This window comes from Octopus sinensis, linkage group LG3, assembly GCF_006345805.1.
Source record: "Octopus sinensis linkage group LG3, ASM634580v1, whole genome shotgun sequence".
Classification (NCBI taxonomy): domain Eukaryota; kingdom Metazoa; phylum Mollusca; class Cephalopoda; order Octopoda; family Octopodidae; genus Octopus; species Octopus sinensis.
In genome coordinates, this window is record NC_042999.1 from 132,083,273 (window position 1) to 132,105,009 (window position 21,737).

General features: G+C 37.9%; 1 protein-coding gene across 1 annotated transcript in view; it reads left to right on the forward strand.

The window, feature by feature from the left end:
* LOC115209096 (wings apart-like protein homolog) overlaps positions 1–10,700 on the forward strand; it is a 201,977-nt gene extending 191,277 nt beyond the window's left edge. The window contains exons 16-17 of the mRNA XM_036501343.1: positions 6,274–6,366; positions 9,836–10,700. Coding sequence (XP_036357236.1) covers positions 6,274–6,366; positions 9,836–9,901 — 159 coding nt within the window. The 3' untranslated portion in view covers positions 9,902–10,700. The remainder of the gene's footprint in view (positions 1–6,273; positions 6,367–9,835) is intronic.
* The last annotated feature ends 11,037 nt before the right edge of the window (positions 10,701–21,737 follow it).

Sequence of the window (21,737 nt, forward strand, 5' to 3'; positions counted from 1 at the left end):
ATATAAAGTCAACTTGCAAAAAGCAAAGAGTCAGAAGAATATAAGAGACAATACCTGCAGAATATTAGATATTTTCGTTATGCTTCTGTTAAAATATTTTTATTATTTCAATAGAAATCTTAATAGTGATGGTTTATTTTAGAAACTATTGCAGGAGCACGAGTATTTATTTTCCTTTTGTTCAGTTAATATTTACATTCTGCTACTGACAGTATCTATGTATTATCCTTATTCACTATTCATTAATTTAAATAATTCACATTAAATGCTTCAAATAGCGTTTTTGATAATGGAAGTATTATATTCTGGCTTTCTTTATTGAAGAAGGTTGATAGCAATAATTCTATGAGACATGTGCCTGTCAGTTTTGCTGAATAGTTTATATATCACAATCATGGAAAAATGCAGCATTAACTACTATAATGATATTAACTCTTTATTACACATCAGTTTGCTTGGACAGTAGTTATTTATTAACTGATTTCTAAACATGCCAACCCAAATATGACAATGTGCTTGACTGGGTGGAAAAATGAGTAACATTTTGTTCCCATGTGTAATGTGCACTCTTTATATTTGGATTTGAAAATCTGGGTAAAACATGTGTAAATGAATAAATATAATAAGCAGATCTTAATCATACAAAAGAACAACATATCCAAGTACACCAGAGTTGATTGGTGCAGGCAAGGTTGTGTAGTAAGAAGCGTGCTTTCCAACCGCATGGTTCTGGGTTCACTCCCACTACATGGCACCTTGGGCGAGTGTCTTCTGCTATAGCCCCCAGGTCGACCAAAGCCTTGTCAGTGGATTTGATAGACAGAAGCTAAAGGAAGCCTGTTGTTTATATGTGTGTGTACATAGATGTGCATGTGTGTTACTGTTTCCTGGCTTGACATCACATGATAGTTGTAAATGCGTGTCACCATCATGCAAGCAGTGTCCTTTGTTTCCAGTACTCTGAAAACATGTCTGGTCATGGGGTATAGTAGATCACATTTGTTTCTGCACTGCACACCAGCTTTAAGTTGCTGAGTTTATATTCATAAACCATTATAAAATATTATTCTTCATAATTACGATCTGAAGGCACATGACTCAGTGCTTAGAGCTTTGGGCTCACAATCATCAGGTAATGAGTTTGATTCCCAGATTGGGCTGTGTGTTGTGTTCTTGAGCAAGACACTTTATTTCACATTGCTCTAGTTCATTCAGCTGTAGAAATGAGTTGCAACTCACTGATGCATAGCTGTACCAGCCTTTGCTATTCCCTTAGATAATATCAGTGGCATGAAGAGGCTGGTATGCATGGCCAACTGCTGGTCTTATGTCTCAGAGGGGAACTTTCTAGGTATGTCCCATGGTCATTCATGACCGAAGGTGGTCTTTACCCTTACCCTTTATAATTACTATATAGTTGAATATTTTTCAGCAACAGGCATGGGTAGTGTCTTCCATCCTCATGTTATATTATTTGTGTGTGTGTTGTCTTCTTCTTGCCCTGTCATGCAAACAGATCCTTCATTTTCAGTCTTCTATGAAAAACATGTCTAGGTCATGGGGAAATATTATCTTACTTGGAAACAGGTGAAGGTTGACAACAGGAAGGGCATTAGGCCTTAGAATATCTGCCTCAACAAATTCTATCCAATCCATGCAAGATAGCAAAATTGGACATTAAAACAATTATAACTTTATCAGTGCTGGCTGTAATGGGGTGGTATAACAGGAAGCTTATAAGTCAGAGATTAATGGAGTCAGTAAAAGATAAATGAAGTTCCCATGCCAGACATGGTTGAAGGCTTCACTCATTGACGAAGAAGCCCATTTGTGTGTGTTTGGTGTTTGTGTGTACATATATATATATATATGCACACACACACACACATGCATATGTATATAGGGTAAAGACACCCTTCGGTCATGAATGATCATGAGATTGCACCTAGAAAGTTCCCCTCTGAGGCACAAGTCCAGGCAAGGTTGTTTATGGAAGATCAGCAGTCACTCATGCATAACAGTCTCCCCTCTCCATGCCACCGATGTTATCCAAAGGGAAAGGCAAAGGCTGATACAGCTTGGTATCAGTGACGTTGCAGTTCATTTCTACAGCTGAGTGAACTGGATCAACGTGAAATAAAGTGTCTTGCTCAAGAACACAACACAGCCCAGTCTGGAAAATTGAACTCACTAACTCATGATTGTGAGCCTGAAGCTCTACCCACTGTGCCATGCACCTTCACTATATGTGTGTATCTATGAATGTGTTTCTGTTTGTTCCCCACCACGACTTGATAACTGTTGTTGGTTTGTTTACATCCCTGTCATTTAGCAGTCCGGCAAAAGAGACCAGCAGAATAAATATCAGGGTCGATTCATTTGACTAAAACCCTACAAGGTGCTGCTCCAGCATGGCCGCAGTCCAGTGACTGAAACAAGTAGAAGATAAATGATAAAAGATACGTCTTGATTGACGTGGTGGGGGTGGAGTGATTGATAAAAGGCTTTTGCAAGGAATCTAAGGCATCGGCTGCACATTGGGCAGTGAAGAGATCCCAAGCAATGCATTGCACCCTACAAGTATATTTCATTCCACTGGTGGTTTTTAATCCTGAAAGCATTTCAAAGATGTATGAATGACTTGTAGTTTGTGGTGAAGCCTCCATGTGTTGTGTTGCTGCCTTCTTTCAAGTGTAATCGCCGATGTAGCCTGTGTATTTTATGTATCCCAGAATGCACTTTGCTTCATCTCTGTGCTGTAAAAAGACATTTATAACTATTGGAGATTGGAGATAACTTCATCTTCATTGAGATAGTGTGGAGGGGAGGGGGGGACACCTCACCTCAGTTGTTTTCCTATGACACATAATAAGACATTAAATGCATACACAAGTTGAAGCAGACTCGCTCATTCTGCTTTATTACTTATTCAAATTAACGCTCCCTCCCCTCACACCCTCGTTATAACTTGCTGTAGCTACTCTGCAACTGTTACCACTCCAACCACCCCTCCCACACTTTTTGCTCCTCCTACCATCACTACTCTCTCCTCCCTTCCTACCACTACTTCACTCTCACTCCACCTCCTTCCATTCTCTCATTACTCCTACCACCACGACATTTGTCCCTCCTACCACCATCACTACACTTCTTACCCCTTCCACCACTGCAACCACTCCTCCACTTTTACTCATTCAACTACTACTACTACATATTTCATCCCTCCTACCACCACTATAGAAGTACCTCTCCAGCCACTACTGTCAACTGTTACTGTAGTTGACCTTCCTGTTTATTTGTTCCAGCAGCAGCTGTTACTGTTATTGTCTTCACCCACCTCCTCCGTTGGCAGTTTTCTTTTGCTGCTGCTCTTACAGCTTTTACCCCTCCCTATATGAATGCTACACTGCTTACATATACTTGCACTACTTCTGTCAGCACCCACACACATATATATACACACATATATATATATATACACACACACACACACATATATATATATATACACACACAGACATATATATATACACACACACACACATACGTGCATCTTCTGTCACTGCTTGCTGTTGTTTACACCAGTAGCAGAAGTGGTGGCGGCGGTGGCAGCAGCAGAAGTATTACATAAGTTAGGGTTCTTGTATTCAGTGCGGTGACATTACAGCAGCACCCTTTTTTTTTTTTTATTATACTTTAATGTGTTACTTAGCATAGAAGCAGTCAGTCATTCCCACACTTATTTTGTTGCAAAACATTATCACGGAACCCAAACCTTTATTTTACTAAGAAACTCCAACACTGCCCTAAATTTAATAAACTGCTAAATAAAATTTAAATTATTTTAGCTAGATATTTTATATGTATAAAAAAAAAGAAGCATACTCTCTTTTACTCTTTTACTTGTTTCAGTCATTTGACTGCGGCCATGCTGGAGCACCGCCTTTAGTCGAGCAAATCGACCCCGGGACTTATTCTTTGTAAGCCCAGTACTTATTCTATCGGTCTCTTTTGCCGAACCGCTATGTGACGGGGACGTAAACACACCAGCATTGGTTGTCAAGCAATGCTAGGGGGACAAACACAGAGACACAACCCCCCCCCCCCACACACACACACACATATATATATATATACATATATACGACAGGCTTCTTTCAGTTTCCGTCTACCAAATCCACTCACAAGGCATTGGTCGGCCCGGGGCTATAGCAGAAGACACTTGCCCAAGATGCCACGCAGTGGGACTGAACCCGGAACCATGTGGTTGGTTAGCAAGCTACTTACCACACAGCCACTCCTGTGCCTATGTATCACTTTGAAAATGAATTTTTTTTTTGTTTGTTTGTTTGTTTTATGAATTTTTATTAGAATATTAGAAATCGATATTTGCACTGAGAACAGTAAGATCTGAAACAATTATTTGCATATTTATTCTTAACATGTTCAGGCAGTTTTGAATGCAAATATGCTAATCATTGTTTTGTATGTCACAGGAGAACACCTCATTTTTTACTATGCCAATGTACTCATAACACAACTTGATTCATTGGTGCAAGAAAATTCTGGGATACCTGTATCTTTGCATGATGTGTCTCATCAGTCAGAAGCATCTGGGCTTTTGAGCCTAAACAAGCAGCCAAACAGTTTGATGATCAGTGCTGATATTTGCCAGCCAATAATAAATCATTATTCATATCATGAACAGCAAGATCTGAAATGATAACTTGCATATTTATTATTAGTTTGTTGTGGCAGATTGGAATGCAGATATGCTAATCACTGTTGTGTGTGTCATAGAGCAACTTCTTTCACAATGACTGTATCTTTTACTTGTTTCACTCATTAGACTCAGCCATGCTGGGGCACTGCCTTGGAGAATTTTTTAGTTGAATAAATTGACCCCAGTATTTTTTTTAAGCTGAGTACTTATTCTATTGGTCTCTTTGGCCAAACTGCTAAGTTATGGGGGCATAAACATGCCAGCACCAGTGGGGGACAAACAGACACAAAGACACACACATAAATGACAGGCTTCTTTCAGTTTCTGTCTACCAAATCCTCTCACAGGGCTTTGATCGGCCTGAGACTTTAGTAGAAGACACTTGCCCAAAGTGCCATGCAGTGGGACTGAACCTGAAATGAAGACTTTGGGAAGCAAACCTCTTACCACACAGCCACGCCTGTCTTGGTAACGACTCAACTCATTGGTGCAAGGGATTCTGGGACACCTTAACTTGCAGAACCCAAGGGTTTCCTGGAATCCATGTTGGGGAAACACTAGAAGCAGAGTTATTACTTTACTTAGTACACTAGTATTGACATAGTGTTGGTATATAATGCAATGATACTGTGTATTGTGTCACTGAAGAGTTCAGTTCTGTCCTAGCATAATAACTCCTGTTCATTTCCTCCTCTCCTCATACATTTCTTTTGTTGTTGTTGTTGTTGTTCCCAATTGTGTAGGCTAAACAACAATAACAGCAGTTCTCATTTCCCACTGAATAGAAACTATGATCAGTGGGCATTCCAGTCATGACAACCACTCCAGCTTTTGTGTGTGTATCAGGAACTAAGATGGTTGGTTATTATTTGAGAGAGATTTGGCTGCTATTTTTGACAAGTCATTCTCTAAAAATTTTTCCTGTTGGGACATGATATTGTCTGTGGGACAATCAGGTGTCTCAAACAAATGAAAGTCATTACTCACTGTACATTTATTACTTAATAAGTTATTACATAATGTATAGTGTGTCATTTCTCAGTTCGTGTACAATTATTATTATTAAGTAAGTTATGGTGGTGTATAGTTATTACTCAGTATATAGTTATTACTTTATAAGTGATTATTCAGTAGGTTGTAATTAGATGTATAATTATCCAGTGTATTATTATCCCCTTCAAGTTATTACTTAGTGAGTTATTTTTCTGTGTACTGTTATTACTCCTATGGAATTTGCAGAACCATACAGACTGAAATGCTTCCTAGTTGTGATTACATGTTCAATCCACCCATCTTCCTTCTCTCTCTCTCTCTCTCTCTCTCTCTCTCTCTCTCTCTCTCTCTCTCTCTCTCTCTCTCTCTCTCTCTCTCTCTCTCTCTCTCTCTCCCCCTCTCTCTCTCTCTCTCTCTCTCTCTCTCCTTCTTTCTTTCTTTCTTTCCATATTTCTGCTAGGATGCATTTTATGAACTCCCTTTTCTCCATACCGTTTACCTCCTAAATTGATATTAATTAATTATTAATGATAATAATCTACTTTCTAATCACACAGAGCAATGTTGAGAAAGTGAAGGAATATCTTCCAAATGGTTTTGAGCCAATGATAAGAATTTTGAAGAAGTTTTTAGGTTTCATGAATCTTACGGTAAGTTGCTGTCTTATTGTTCACATACAAGCATTTTCCTTCTGTTCTACTACAGGCATACCTCATCTTTGGTGGGTAAATTGTTTCCAAAATATGCAACTTAACTTGACCAACAATGCAATACGAAAAAACATTCTAAAAATCTTTATTAGCTTATATCTGTTTTAACAAATGATTTATATACATCATCAGCTTCAGCATCATTTAATGCCTATTTCCCATACTAGCATGGATTGGATGGTTTGACAGGAGCTGAGAAGTAGGAGAGCTTCTTCAGGCTCCAACTGTTTACAGCTGGATGCCCTTTCTAACACCAGCCACTTTACAGAATGTACTTAGTGGTGCCAGCATGGGTGCTTTATACGTAGGCATTGGCAAGGGTGCTTTTTATGCAACACCAGCACCTGTGAGCTCACAAGGAAAAGACTTCTTGGCTGAGAGAGGGAGCGGTGGGTATGGCTGTATGTATGTATGGGTAGGATATGCCTGAAAGTATTTTATGTGATTTTGTAGTGTGATGTTGAGTTTTTTAGGCATTTAAAAATTTCTTATACTTTTAAATGTGTTCATTGTAACTGACCGTAAAGTCATAAATTGATTGAATTTGAGGATTGTTTTTCCATTTATTTCTTTAAAAGAAAACAAATAAGTTGAGGTATGCCTTTGTATTGTCTCTCTGACATCCATTTATGTCAATAAATTAGGTGTAGGCATACCTGTGTGGTAAGAATTTTGTCTCCCAACCGCATGGTTTCAGGTTCGGTCTTGGGGTTTGGGGCTATAGTAGAAGAAGCTTTGACATCTAGGCCAAATATCCTCTGCTATAGCCCCAAGCCAGCCAACACTGTGTGTGGATTTGGTGGACAGAAACCGAAAGACGTCCACTGTGTGTGTGTGTGTGTGCATGTGCTGGTCATAGGGATCATCTCCTCGATTGGAAACAGGTGAGGGTTGGTGACAGGAAGGTCATCCAGATGTAGAAAATCGATCTCAATAATTTCCATCCAACCCAAGCAAGTGTGGAGAAGAAGAAGTTGAAGGATGATGATGATGACACCAAAGCTAATCACTTAACTGCGTGGATCAATTGTTGTTTGTAATTGTATTCATTGTCATCAATGTTTTAACATGTGTTTTGCTATATTAGCTTAGATCAGTGGTTCTCAAACAGGGTTCATATGAATTTTTCGGCAGTCCACACAAGCAAAATAGTAAATCGGAGACTCACATGTAGTTTGCTAAAGGTCTATGGAAAATTTTTATTTAGATGTATTTACTGCAAGAAGCAATTGGGTTTCTTTCCTTAACATAGTTCAGCTGTCACAAGTGATTAAATGAAATGCAAAATAGTAATTTTGAAAGAAGTATCTATGAAACTAGTTTTTAAACATCAAATAGCTATGGGGGTCCACCAGAATGAAATAAGGGGTCTATATACTCTTTACTCTCTTTTACTTGTTTCAGTCATTTGACTGCGGCCATGCTGGAGCACCGCCTTTAGTTGAGCAAATCGACCCCTGGACTTATTCTTTGTAAGCCTAGTACTTATTCTATTGGTCTCTTTTACCGAACCACTAAGTTACAGAGACGTAAACACGCCAGCATCAGTTGTCAAGTGATGTGGGGGGGGGGGGGCACACACACACATATATATACATATGCTTATATATATGAGCTTCTTTCAGTTTCCGTCTACCAAATCCTCTCACAAGGCTTTAGTCGGCCCGAGGCTATAGTAGAAAACACTTGCCCAAGGTGCCACGCAGTGGGACTGAACCCGGAACTATGTGGTTGGTAAGCAAGCTACTTATCACACAGCCACTCATGCGCCCATATAGAAAATGGTTGAGAACCCCTGACTTAGCTAGATTACACAGGCCTGTCATACAGTATATTGATTGACATTCATTTCAATCTTCTAGTATTATTACTACTACTACTGCAAGGCAAAAGTGTTGTTTTTTTTGAGTTCTAGCCTCATAGAAATAATCCTTGTATCTTCCCTCAGTATCCTTCTCTATGACTGCAATCTCCTCTGATCAAATTTTGGTTATCAGCTAATCTAATTGCAAACTACACTATACCATACTGAAGCTTCCATCACTCCAAGATTTCAGCTTCAGCTATCTTGACTACTAACTCTCATTAGCTAATTTCATCCAATTGATGTGACTGACTGGCACTTCAGCTAATAACTGCAAATGTAGGCAACATACTACTGGAATAATATCTTCGTTGATGCTGCTCTCCTTTTGATGTCCACTTTTCCATGCTTTTAAGGGGTGGGTGGAATTTGTTAAGATAAATTTTCTATGCCCTTCCTGTCATCAACCCTCACCTGTTTATTTGTAAGGTAATATTTCTCCATGATCAGACATGTTTTTCACAAAAGTTTGGAAATGAAAAAACCTGCTTACATGATAGTTACACTCATTTACAACTATCATACAATTTTAAAACAAGAAGGCATGAAAGAAAAGGGCACTCAGCACATTTAGTAGGAGTTAAATGTATTATTTAAAATAGTTTGATTTGGTTTCGCTGGCCTCTAACAGAGGCTTGTTTCCTTCAGACTTTAGATTATCTGAAAGAGGCGGGTTTCTGTAAAACTAAGTCGCATGGAACTGAAATCAAGCTGTTTTAAATAATATATATTTAGTACAAAGTAAGATAGGGGTTATGAGGGTAACCCACTATGGGATATCAGTTATCCAATATACTGCTGGTGAAGCACCCAAATGCTAAATACATAAATGCTTATAATTGCAATGTTCCTATTTATATAGTTAATAAATAATATGAAGTGGTAATATCTGTAAATTGATGATTGAAATGAATTTGTTCCTCCATTTTCTCATATATGGACGAAGGCAGCTGTGTAAAGAAGTGCCAATCCCTAACCGTGGAAGAGGTAGACCTAGGAAGTCATGGGACAAGGTGGTGAAGCATGACCTTCGGATGTTGGGCCTTGCAGAGGCAATAACAAATGACCAAGACTTTCTGCAAGTGAAATTGTAGTCGTGGCGGATACTGGTGTCACACAACTGGCATCCGTGCCAGTGACACGTAACAGCACCCATTACACTCTCGGAGTGGTTGGTGTTAGGAAGGGCATCCAGCCATAGAAATCATGCCAAATCAGACTGGAGTTTGGTGCAGCTCCTCAACTTACCAGCCCTGATCAAACCGTCCAGCCCATGCCAGCATCTACGAGTATGTTAAATGATCATATATCTATACAGCAAGTGTCTGTCAGTTTCTGTCTACCAAATCAACTCATTGGTGTCAGTCCAGAGCTACAGTAGAGGACACTTGCTCAAGGTGTCACACAGTGGTATTAAACCTGGAACCTCTTACCATACATGCCTGTGTCTAGCCTATTTAGCTTGTTATTTTATTTGCTTACAACAGATTAGATCCATTTGTTTCTCTTTTCTAATGTATTTGTTTGTTTGTTTGTTTTTTTCAGAGTGCTTCTGGTGGATCAGGAAGTCGTTCAATTGCTCGAGTCATCGAGACTCTGGAAGCTTGTTAAATAAATCTGCAGTGATTTCTGCTTTTGTATTTTACTGAAATCCCACCCTTGTTCCTCTGCTCTTCTCTCTCTCTCTCTCTCTCTCTCTCTCTCTCTCTCTCTCTTTCTCTCTCTCTCATTTTCTCAATTATGCTATTCTTTTTAGCCATGCCAAGAGTCCATTGATTTCTCATCATCATTCATTGTACCACATCAAGTCTCCAACATGTTGCCTCATTCAGTAAGTGCTTCGCAGAGATTGCTTAGAAAATCTTGTCGCACCATCAAGAATATAGTCCCCACCCCCTCCCCCACATTTCTTCTTCTTCTTCTCTCTCTCTCTCTCTCTTTCGCTCTCTCTAAATTTTGCTTTAGTTTCAAACTTTCCTCTTCTCCCTATCTTAATGCCTCCCTCTTCTCCCTCTTTCTCTCTCCTCTAAGTGATGTATGAGTACTAATTTTACTCTACAATACATAGAAATTGATTTAGATGATTGGGTTGAAGACAATGTTAATAGTGCAGCTATTATGGTGGCCCATACCTGGGCAATCAGTATGGAAAATCTATGATGAAGACCACTGCATCAATCAATCAATTCAATTGTCTATTTTGTTTTCAAAACAAAAGAAATGTTTATTTTCTCATATGGACAGAAAAAGAAAACTGTATACACAAAAAGTGGAAAGATGATTTATAATTTTGACTTTGGGTATAATGTGGGCTAACAATACAGTAGAATAGGACAACAACATGTTCAATTTATATAACAGGGTAATAGCATGTTGTGGTATTGTACAACAGGGTAACAAAATGTCATATCATAAAGTAGAATAATTATATGTCACTGTAATATAGCAAGCAGCATTTTGTCTGATATACCTATGCCTATGTATTTCATTACATTTTATATATGTATATATATAGATACTATTGATTGCAATGTCAACTTGAAATAGATCTTTAAAAACTCAATGAAGAGCTAACAAATAGAATAAATAGTTTTGTACCTCTTCTCATCTCCCCTCATCCCTACCTCTTTCCCATGTCCAAGTTACATGTTCATGCACACACACACATGTTATATTTACAATAATTAACAACCAATCTGCTGGCCTTATATAGAGAGATACAGTTATATTTTAGTTGATATAATGTATTGACATATTTGAATGTTTGGTTGTTGTTACTGGTCACTGTAAAGACTGATGTGTGTGTGTGTGTGTGTGTGTGTGTGTGCGTGTGTGTGTAGTGTCAGTAGAATTAGTACTGGGGTTTCAACAGAATATCAACAGTTGCTTTCGGCATCTATTGTGATGTTGCTGGCATCATTTGTTGGTGAATTGTTTATTACAGATTTGGAACACAGAATTGAATTGGTAGAATTGGGGAGTTGAACTGAAAGCATGGCGAATGGGACTGATAGAATGGACAGTTGGACTAGTAGTGGCATCAGATGAATTGCTGGAGTGTAGAGATGGACTGGTAGAATGGATAGTTGAACTTGTAGAGTGGGAGGTAGACTGAGAGTGTTGGGGTGAGGTTGTATTGCTACAGTGGAAAGTTGGGCCGGTACAGTTGCAAGTGGATTTGGTAGAATTGTGAGTTGGACAGAAAGAGTTAGACTGGTAGAGTTTAGAGAGGGACTGATAGAATGAGAGTTGGACCTGTAGAGTGGGAGTTGGACTGTAGAGTTGAGAATTGGACTGGTAGAATTGAGAGTTTGACTGGCAGTCTGGTGAAATTATTTAACATCTACAGGTGTGGGCAACTGAGGCAGACTTCATAAGCTAGCTACTGTCTTATTCAATTATCCTCTCTGCTAATTTTTTCCCTTCTCTGTTCCTCTCCAAGTCCCTCCCTTATACCCACCATACACAAACACATGCACACAACACACTCACAAACTGTCATAATTATTTGAGTTTTCACTTCTGATGAACCGACTAAACAGATAGGTATCAACTATAAACTTGACCCTGCATAACTAATAAACCTTCAAACCAAACCATCTTTGATCATCTTTTAACTATTTCCAGCCCCCTTTTTCCTCCTTCAGTTATGCTGTCCACTTGTTTCTATTTTGTCCTGTTGTTGTTGTTTTTCTTCTCCCCTCCTCCAACTATTTTACTTGTACTTTACTTTTCCTCCTCCCTCCTCCTCCTCCGTTGCGTGCCTTTCTCTCTGATATACACTCTTCCTACTCCTCTAGACACACACACACACACATACACACTATCAATGAGATATCACTTTAAATTTCCTCCCACGATACCTTAGAATCCAATCGTGAAGTCAAGTTGGTCACCAAATTATTATCATTTTCATAATCATTATCACTATTATTATTATGATTATTATTATTATTATTGTATAAACACTATCATCAATATTATAATAATTATTAATATAATTCTTCTTGTTAATATTATTATTAATATCATCATTACCCATAGTTGTTCTCCTAATAAAAACCAAGAAACAAAAATAAAATACCAACAAAAAAACGTTTTTAAACTATGAAAAAAATATTATTTTTATTTTATTATTTTGTAAATTATTCGAGTATGTTTCATCCTTGTGCTGTCTTTCTTGGCATGGCTCCACTGTGCATATGTAACTATAACTTAGTGTGCATCATACAGTTTTTACCTACTGCATGTATGACCGCATCTGTTTTATATATGTGTATATCAGCATCTGCGTGTATGTGTGTATTCGAATCAGTGTATAGTGTAATGCGTGTGTGTGTGTGTATACATATATGTATAACTATGTGTATGTATATCGTGTATATATGTATATATATGTGTGTGTATATGTATGCGTATATATGTGTGTGTGTATATATATATATGTATATATATGTATGTATGTATATGTATATATATATATATATATATATATATATTATATATATATATATATATATATAGTCAAGTGCAATTGTATGCATTTCTGCACTTACGTGCATTTCATATTAATATGCATTGTGTGAAGATGAAGAAAAATAAAAATATATGCTCTGAACCCCATGTAAGCATGGAAAAATAGACATGGAATAATGAAGACGATGTTGATGAGAGAATTAAACATTCTAAAATAATGGGACAAAGACAAAAACAAAACAAAAATGATATAAAAAGAATCACCAATCTGAAATAATTGATGGGCGGGAGGTGAATGAAATAACTGTACAGGGTTACTTAATGAAACAAAATTATTTCATCAAAATACTTGAGGACTATTAAATGTGCCATTTTTTAATTTTTATTTTTTTCAATTTTTTTTTTTTTTTTACAGTGGCAAAACTGGGGAAGACTTTCACTTTCCCTGCTCTCCCCTCTCTTTTTTTTATTATTGTCTGTTTTTCAAGGCAGGTGGGATGGGCTGGGTAGGTGGTTGATCTATGCACTTCTCTGCTGCGTTTACTACTTGTTCTAAAAGAAGCAGTTGGCAGCGAAGAGAAAGGCTAACAACAGCGTTATTGTGGAGATCTACATGGAGTCAGCTGTTCGACTGCTCTCTCCCCTTTACCATTTTGGTGCAACTGTATCAGTAGGTGTAAATGTTCATCTAATGTAGTTTCTGCACAATAAAGATATTTTTACAAGGAATTTCTTCATAATTTTTTTTTTTTCATTCTCATATTGTTCTATTGTAAATCTGTTGCAATTTGTACATGCATATGTGTGTATGTGTATAAATATATGTGTGTATGTGAATGCATGTGCGTATGTCTGGTAAGAAGTTTGCTTCACACCCACATGGTTTTGGGTTCAGTTCCATTGTGTGGAACCTTGGGCAAATGTGTTCGATTATAAACCTGGGCCAACCAAAGCTTTGCAAGTGGATTTGGTAGAGAAAAACTGAAAGAAGCCTGCCATATATATTATGTGTGTGTGTGTATGATGGACTCTCCAGAACAACCTGCACAAATGATTTGTTTATAGTGATCAAATGTTCATGCCACACATTAGCTCACTCTCTCCATCAAATAAACGTTGCCTGAACGTGTGCATGGTATACCACACATCATGTGTCAAAGTGATCACAGAGCAACATGAGATGAAGTGTTTTGCTCAAGAGAACAACGCATTACCCAGTCTTGGAATTGAAATCAAGATTGTCAGATCATTGGTGCAACACCCTAACCCCTAAGCCATGCGCCATCATATATATATATGTGTGTGTGTGTGTGTTTTTTCTTTACATACCATGATAGTTGTAAAATGATTGTCACCATCATTCACCTCCAGTATTCTGCAAGAACATGTCTAGTCACTGAAATATTACCTTGCCTGGAAAGGGGTCAGGGTTGGTGGCACGAAGGGCATCTGACCATAGAAAATCTGCCTGAGTGATATCCATCCGACCCTTACAAGCTTGGAAAAGTGGATGTTATGATAATTATATTCAAATATCATTTGTCTTGTTTTAGTTATTGGACTGCAGCCATGCTGGGATACATCTTAAAGAGTTTTAGTCAAACAAACTGACCCCAATAATTATTTTCTTAAAGTTTGGTAGTTATTCTATCTGTTTTTTGCAGAACCACTAAGGTATGGGGATGTAAACAAACCAGTCCTGGTTATCAAGCTGTGAGAGGGATAGACACATAGAATGGGCTTTCAGTTTCTGTCTACCAAATCCTTTCACAAGCCTTTGGTTGATCCAGAGCTGTTTAGTTCAAAGGTGCCATGCAGTGGGACTGAACCCGGAAGCAAACTTCTTACCATGCACCAGAATATATATATATATATTCTTTTATTTGTTTCAGTCATTTGACTGTGGCCATGCTGGAGCACCGCCTTTTAGTCGAACAAATCGACCCCAGGACTTATTCTTTGTAAGCCTAGTTCTTATTCTGTCAGTTTCTTTTGCTGAACTGCTAATTTACAGGGATGTAAACACACCAGCATTGGTTGTCAAGCAATGTTCGGGGGACAAACACACACACATACATATATATGACCGGCTTCTTTCAGTTTCCGTCTACCGAATCCACTCACAAGGCTCTGGTCGGCCTGAGGCTATAGTAGAAATCACTTGCCCAAGGTGTCACGCATTGGGACTGAACCAGGAACCATGTGGTTGGTAAGCAAGCTACTTACCACACAGCCACTCCTGCGCCTATATATATATATATATATATATATTATATATGGGTTAGATTGATTTTTAAAAAGTTTTGATTCCAGTATTCTTTTATTTTCTCTATCTTGACTGGGACACTACTTTTGAGAGATTTTAGTTGAATGTATTGGATCCTAATACTGATATTTAAAAAGATCTGGTACTTATTCCATTGGTCTCTTTTGCCAAAGTGCTAAGTTATGGGGATGTAAACACACACACACATATACGGCGGGGCATCTTTCAGTTTCTATCTACCAAATCCACTCACAAGGCTTGGTTAACCCAGGGCTATTGTAGAAGACGCTTGCCCAAGATGCCACACAGTGGGACTGAACCTGAAGCCATGTAGTTGGGAAGCAAGCTTCTTGTCACACAATCACACCTGTTTGTTATTTGTTTATAATTTTTTTGTTTTCTAGAAATTACACTTTCATTTTTGTTATTTATTTATTTATCATTAATGTTATTCTTCTTTAGATTTAAAATAGTGTTTTGTGTTTCTGACATGCCAGGAAGAAAATAGTATCTTTGGTGGAATTCTGCTTTAAGCACCCCATATAATTCCACGTAACTTTTTTATCTTTTGGAATTTTCAGAATTTTTTGTGAATATGTGTTCTACACACAGGAAGGAATTCATGCCACTATGAAAAAAAATCTGTTTTTTAATTTTTCAAATTTTTTTTTTTAAATCACAGTTTAAAATATGGACAGTCTGAATTTTTGGCTTAAATCCCAGCAATGGACCATTAAATGTGCTTATGGGGAGAAAGATATTGAAAAATATCAATACATCAAAGTGACAAACAAATGAGAGTGGTATGAGGTGGTTGTGAGATGTGCGGAAAAAACAGCTAAATACCCCTTAAATCATTTTTTTTTTTTTTTGTGGGTGGTGCTTAGTTGTATGAATTTCTGAAAATTCTAAAAAATAAAAAAAACTATGAGGGTTTATATGCTGTGTGTAAAGTAGAATTCCACCGTATTTTTTTAACACAGTGGTACAGCAGTTATAGCTTGATTAACTTTACTCTAGTGTCACTTTGCAAGCCAGACGATTTGAGATTTAAAGGTCAGGCCCTGCTACCATTTTAACTTTTGCTATTGTTTGGTGATCAACAATACTTGTTCTCATGCTCAACTCAAAGCTTTAACTGATCTTACATGCGTGATGATGATGATGATGGTGATACTGGTGATGATTAAGATATTTTGCATTAGGAGGAGTCCATAGAAATTAGCTACTTGTTTCAAACGAGAAACATACCTTTCAGTTCTGTTCAAAGAATGTACAATATGCTTTAGCAATTTTATTGTCTACAAAACATGAGGACATACGTGGTCTGATCAATAAGTATACGAACTTGCCATAGTAACGAAGCTAAAGCATGCAGAGTGAAGCCACCTGGCACAGATTGACCTTAAACATTCTTGCTCACTTCTGCTGTTTACAGCAGTGCTTCGAAGTAACGTGTTAGTGTGTGTTTGTCGCATTGGCCATGACAGAATCTGCATCACATTCTGCCAAAAGCTTGGCGATACCTGCTCAGAGGCCTATGCAAAGTTTTCATCATTCTTGATACAATCAAGGAGATTTTGTGCAACTGAAACCCAAGTGTCTTTTTGGTCAGCTGAAAGCAGTTATGGCACAAACTTGGCAGGCACGCATCTCGTACCCAAATCTTCAGTGATAATGGACTGAACTGAACTGTAACTAATTTGCATATCCTCTGATAACTCACGGATAGTGATTTGTCGATTTCGCCTCACAGCTCCACACACTTCTGCGATGTCTTTCGCAATTCTGCTGGTTCTGGGTCTCCCAGAACATTCGTCACTATCAACATTTATTCGGACATCTTGGAAATATCTGAACCACTCATACATTTTTGTGCGACTCATGCACTCCTCTCCATACACTTTCTGCAACTTTGCGTAGGCCCCTGAGCAAGTTTCGCCATGACAACTTTCTCTGTCATGGTCAATGCGACGATCACACATTTGAAGCACTGCTGTAAACAGCGGAAGTGAGCTACAATGTTAAAAATGAATACACATGCATAGCAGAGATCAAAGTCAATCTTTGCCAAGTGGCTTCAGCAGGATTTAAACTCTGCCTCTCATTCTTCGAAGGTCGATAAAATTAGATAATAATTATATAGTAAATTAAAATATAGTACCAGTCAAATAGCATTGATGGTACGTACCATCTAATCTCCTTTCCCTCATACTTTAGGCCTAACTATATTAGATACCAATTACTGCCAGACTGTGCCAATCCTGTTTAAGCTAATGATGTTCTTCCACACACATTCTATTGAACGATGCTTTAGAGATCAGTTAAGTTCCTTAGTCTCTTCTTTCCATAAACAATCTACTCGTCACTTCCACAGAGATCGCTTACCTTTTACTTGTTTCAGTTATTAGACTGCAGCCATGCTGGGGCACTGCCTTGAAGAACTTTAATCGAACAAATTGACCCCAATACTTATTTTCTTTATACCTTGTACTTACCGTATCAGCCTCCTTTGCCGAACCACTAGGCTACAACTTATATATATATATATATATATATATGTGTGTGTGTGTATTAAACGATGATGATGATGATGATGGGCATCTTTCAGTTTCCGTCTATCAAAGCTACTCACAAATCTTTGGTTGGCTCAAGGCTATAATAGAAGACACTTGCTCAAGATACCATGTAGTGGGACTGAACCCAAGACCATGTAGTTGGGAAACAAGCTTCTTACCACACAGCCACGCCTGAATCTAAGATTCACTCACCCACACTTAACTATCATTAATTGCATGTCCTCCTCCCACTGTCTATTACAATAGTCGCAGCTTTTCTCAAGAAACTTTTATAGTTATAGATATATACATAAATATATATATCTATAACTATAAAAGAGAGTTTGTATGTGTGTGTGTGCATATGTTCCTTATGCATTCCAAAACCAAGTTACTGCTACTAACTAAACTTTATTTTTATTGACATATTTCCATTACAAAAATTTAAAATTTCAATCTTTTGCACAACTCAACTATCGTAAGCATTTTATACGACGACGACGACAATAACGTCACATTTTCTATATGTGTGTGTATCTTAAAAGACATCCATCATTACGACACACACCACTCACCCACTCTATCTCTCTCTCGTACGCTCACACACACACGTCCACTTCATATACACGTCCATACATCTTATTTTTACGGAATGACCGAGTGAAACGAAGAATGAGAAAAAGACAGAGAAACACAAGAAAGAAACAGGGACAGAAAACAAGCTTCTATAAGGAGAAGCTGAAAGACGGTTAGCGGGTGAGAGACAGACACTGATGTTTCATACCCTATACTCTTTACTCTTTTACTTGTTTCAGTCATTTGACTGTGACCATGCTGGAGCACCGCCTTTTACTCGAGCAAATCAACCCCAGGACTTATTCTTTGTAAGCCTAGTTATAATATCTCTCTCTTTTTGCCGAACCGCTAAGTTACGAGACGTAAACACACCAGCATCAGTTGTCAAGCGATGTTGGGGGGGACAAACATATACACGCACACACACACACACATATATATGTGTGTATATATATATATATATACGACGGGCTTCTTTCAGTTCCGTCTACCAAATCCACTCACAAGGCTTTGGTCAGCCCAAGGCTATAGTAGAAGACACTTGGCCAAGGTTCCACGCTGTGGGACTGAACCCGGAACCATGTAGTTCGTAAGCAAGCTACTTACCACACAGCCACTCCTACACCTATGTATGTTCTATAGTTGAAAGTGAAAGAAATCCAGCACGAAATTGATACTGTATGTTCTATAGGTGAAGGTGAAAGAAAGCGGCACAAAGGGAGGGGAAAGCGGGAGAGAAGGTGACTTCAAGACCCCAGAAATGTGGTCGTGTTGTATAATTTTAACATCAGTTTCACTTTCGTCCCATGTTTCACGCATGTGTAGAATTAGGCGTTATCTTTCTCTTTCAATTTCTTATTATAATGTACGGAGACCTTCTACTGTTAACACATTACAACTTCACTACGTTTCCTTCTTTGGAATTAAGAAAGATATGCAAAAATAACTTCCTTTGGCACGCACACACACACACAGAGTTAAAGTTCTGAATGACATGTTTTTGCTGTGCGCTAAATTACAGCTCAAATCCTGTGGAAATTACCTTTTCCTATTCTGTCATTCCTGTTTGTGAGGAGCGTACTTCAAAACCTGATCTTCCATTTAAACTTACAAAGAAGTTATCTCAGAAACACTGTCCTTTTCCTGTTGTTTCTAGCATGTCCGACTTATTTCTTTCCTCAATTTCCTCACATTACTATGTTTTCCATACAGGAGATTTGCATTTTGCCCGAAAGCGAGTAGCTGATAGGTGGGGGAAGGAGCATTCGGTATTTCTTTCAGAAAAATTAAATTTTCAAAATCAACTTATATTTCTCACATTCATAGTCTCTATTTTTCCACGTACATAAAAAGCAAAATTTGGAAAACAGTTAAAACTTAGAAAATTTCGGCGGGGATGGTAAAAATTATAATTTTGAAAACAAGATTTCTGGCCAAAATCATATTAACCCCTTTTTATTCCATGAAACAGTACACAGTTTGGGATCCTTCTTAAGAACATAAATCACATTCACGCAAATTGTACCCTCCACTTCTCTTCTGGACAAACAATAACTTCCATTACGCTTAAGACAGAGCATAGCCAAATTATTCACTGTTTACCGCTTCTTTTCAAAATGACGGTATACAAATTGACATATGTATTTTCCCACATCTTTTCATTCGTTACTAAAAAATTAAATTATACAATGTACATCTTCAAATTGCTATGTGTTCCATTTTATATGTTCCTTAATCGTTCGCTCTTTTCAGCCATGCCACCAAAACAAAGACATTCTCATTTATCTCCACAAATAAGGGCTGCAAAGAAAATTGCCTCTATTCATGCTCAAGAAAACTCATTTCAGTGATGCCAAATGTGTAATATTTGAAAACGATCACAGACAGCAGAAGTTCTGCTCTAAACTACACTTATTGTCTGGGATGAATGCACGATGGTGCACTAGAAGCCTAAAATAGGTCACTAAGGGATATTAGAAACAGTACTGCCATTATGGGGCGCTTAACAATTGTCCTTGCGGGGGATTTCCGTTAAATATTGCCAGTCATACCACAGGGTATGCGAGCTGACGATATCTATGTGTGTCTAAGTTTTCACTTCTGTGAAAGTTTGTTCATCAGCTTTCATTAAGCAACAATATGAGAGCTCATCTCTACAACAACCCCTTAGCTGAGGAATTCTTTCATCAAATTCTACTAATTGGAAATGGCGCTTTACCATTGAATAACACCCTGCAATAGCATGTACTGCAATGTGGGCTTAAAGAAAAGGTATTTCTCACATTGCAAGATAACTTCAAAAGCATAGCATGGTTCTCAGAGAGAGCTATTTTGCACCTTGGGCTGAAAGCATTGATAGAGTAATCCATGAACTTCACATTCTAACTTGAGATGCTTCAATGTTTGTCTCCATTGATACAACCATCGACAAACATGCCACTGTTGACTATCCAGTTGAATTTCTCAACTCTCTACAACCTGCAGGACTGCCACCGCATTAGTTTTTCCTAAAGAAAGGTACACTGAGTAATTTTCAGCCCACCACGACTATGCAATGGTACAAGCAACCATTATTGCTGGCTGTCATCAAGGAGAGATCACCTACATTCCCCTCATTCACTCAAATGTGTCATTTCAATTCCAGCGCCTCCAGTTCCCAGTGCAATTATGCTTCGCTATGACCATCAACAAAGCCTAGGGTCAAACTTTACAAATACCCTGCTTTTCTCATGGACAACTATACATCGCTTGCTCTCGAGTTAGCAGTGCAGATGACTTGTATATTTATTCTATCAATACTAGGCTTACGCAAAACGTAGTTTACCCAAAAAGCATTGTCAGTTTCACTTAACATATGTTGAAGTGTGCAGTCTGCCCAAACAACAGAGATAAAGCTTTTCACAATCCAGCAGCTTTCTTTCCATGTACCTTATTTACTTCAATATGGATACCTCTATGCCCTCATACTTCGCCTAATTCTTTAACTCCACGAGTCTAGGTAATTCTGGGGGCAAAATTAGGATTTATTTCTAATCTAAGCTGCCATTCTACATGATGAGAAGATTGCATTGCTTTACACCATTTTATTCTTTCTGAAATAATACCAATGTTTTTTTCGAAACATATGTCAAAAGTAAATAGATTTGAATAACACCTGCGTTTAACTCCATTTATTTATTTATACATCTATCTAGCTATCTATCTATATATATATATATATATATATATATACACACATATACATATATATGCATACGTATATATATATATATATATATATGCATACGTATATATATATATATATATTTATCATAGTCCTCCAGGCAATAACGGAGGAATTCAAGACAGGATGCCCTTGGGAGCTCCTCTATGCTGATGACCTTGCTCTAATTGCTGAGTCGCTATCAGAACTGGAGGAGAAGTTTCAGGTGTGGAAACAAGGATTAGAATCGAAGGGTCTCAGAGTCAATCTAGCTAAAACCAAAGTCGTAATCAGTAGGAAGGTAGACAAATCACAAACACCTTCAGGTAGATGGCCCTGCTCGATCTGTAGAAAAGTGTGTAGGTAGAA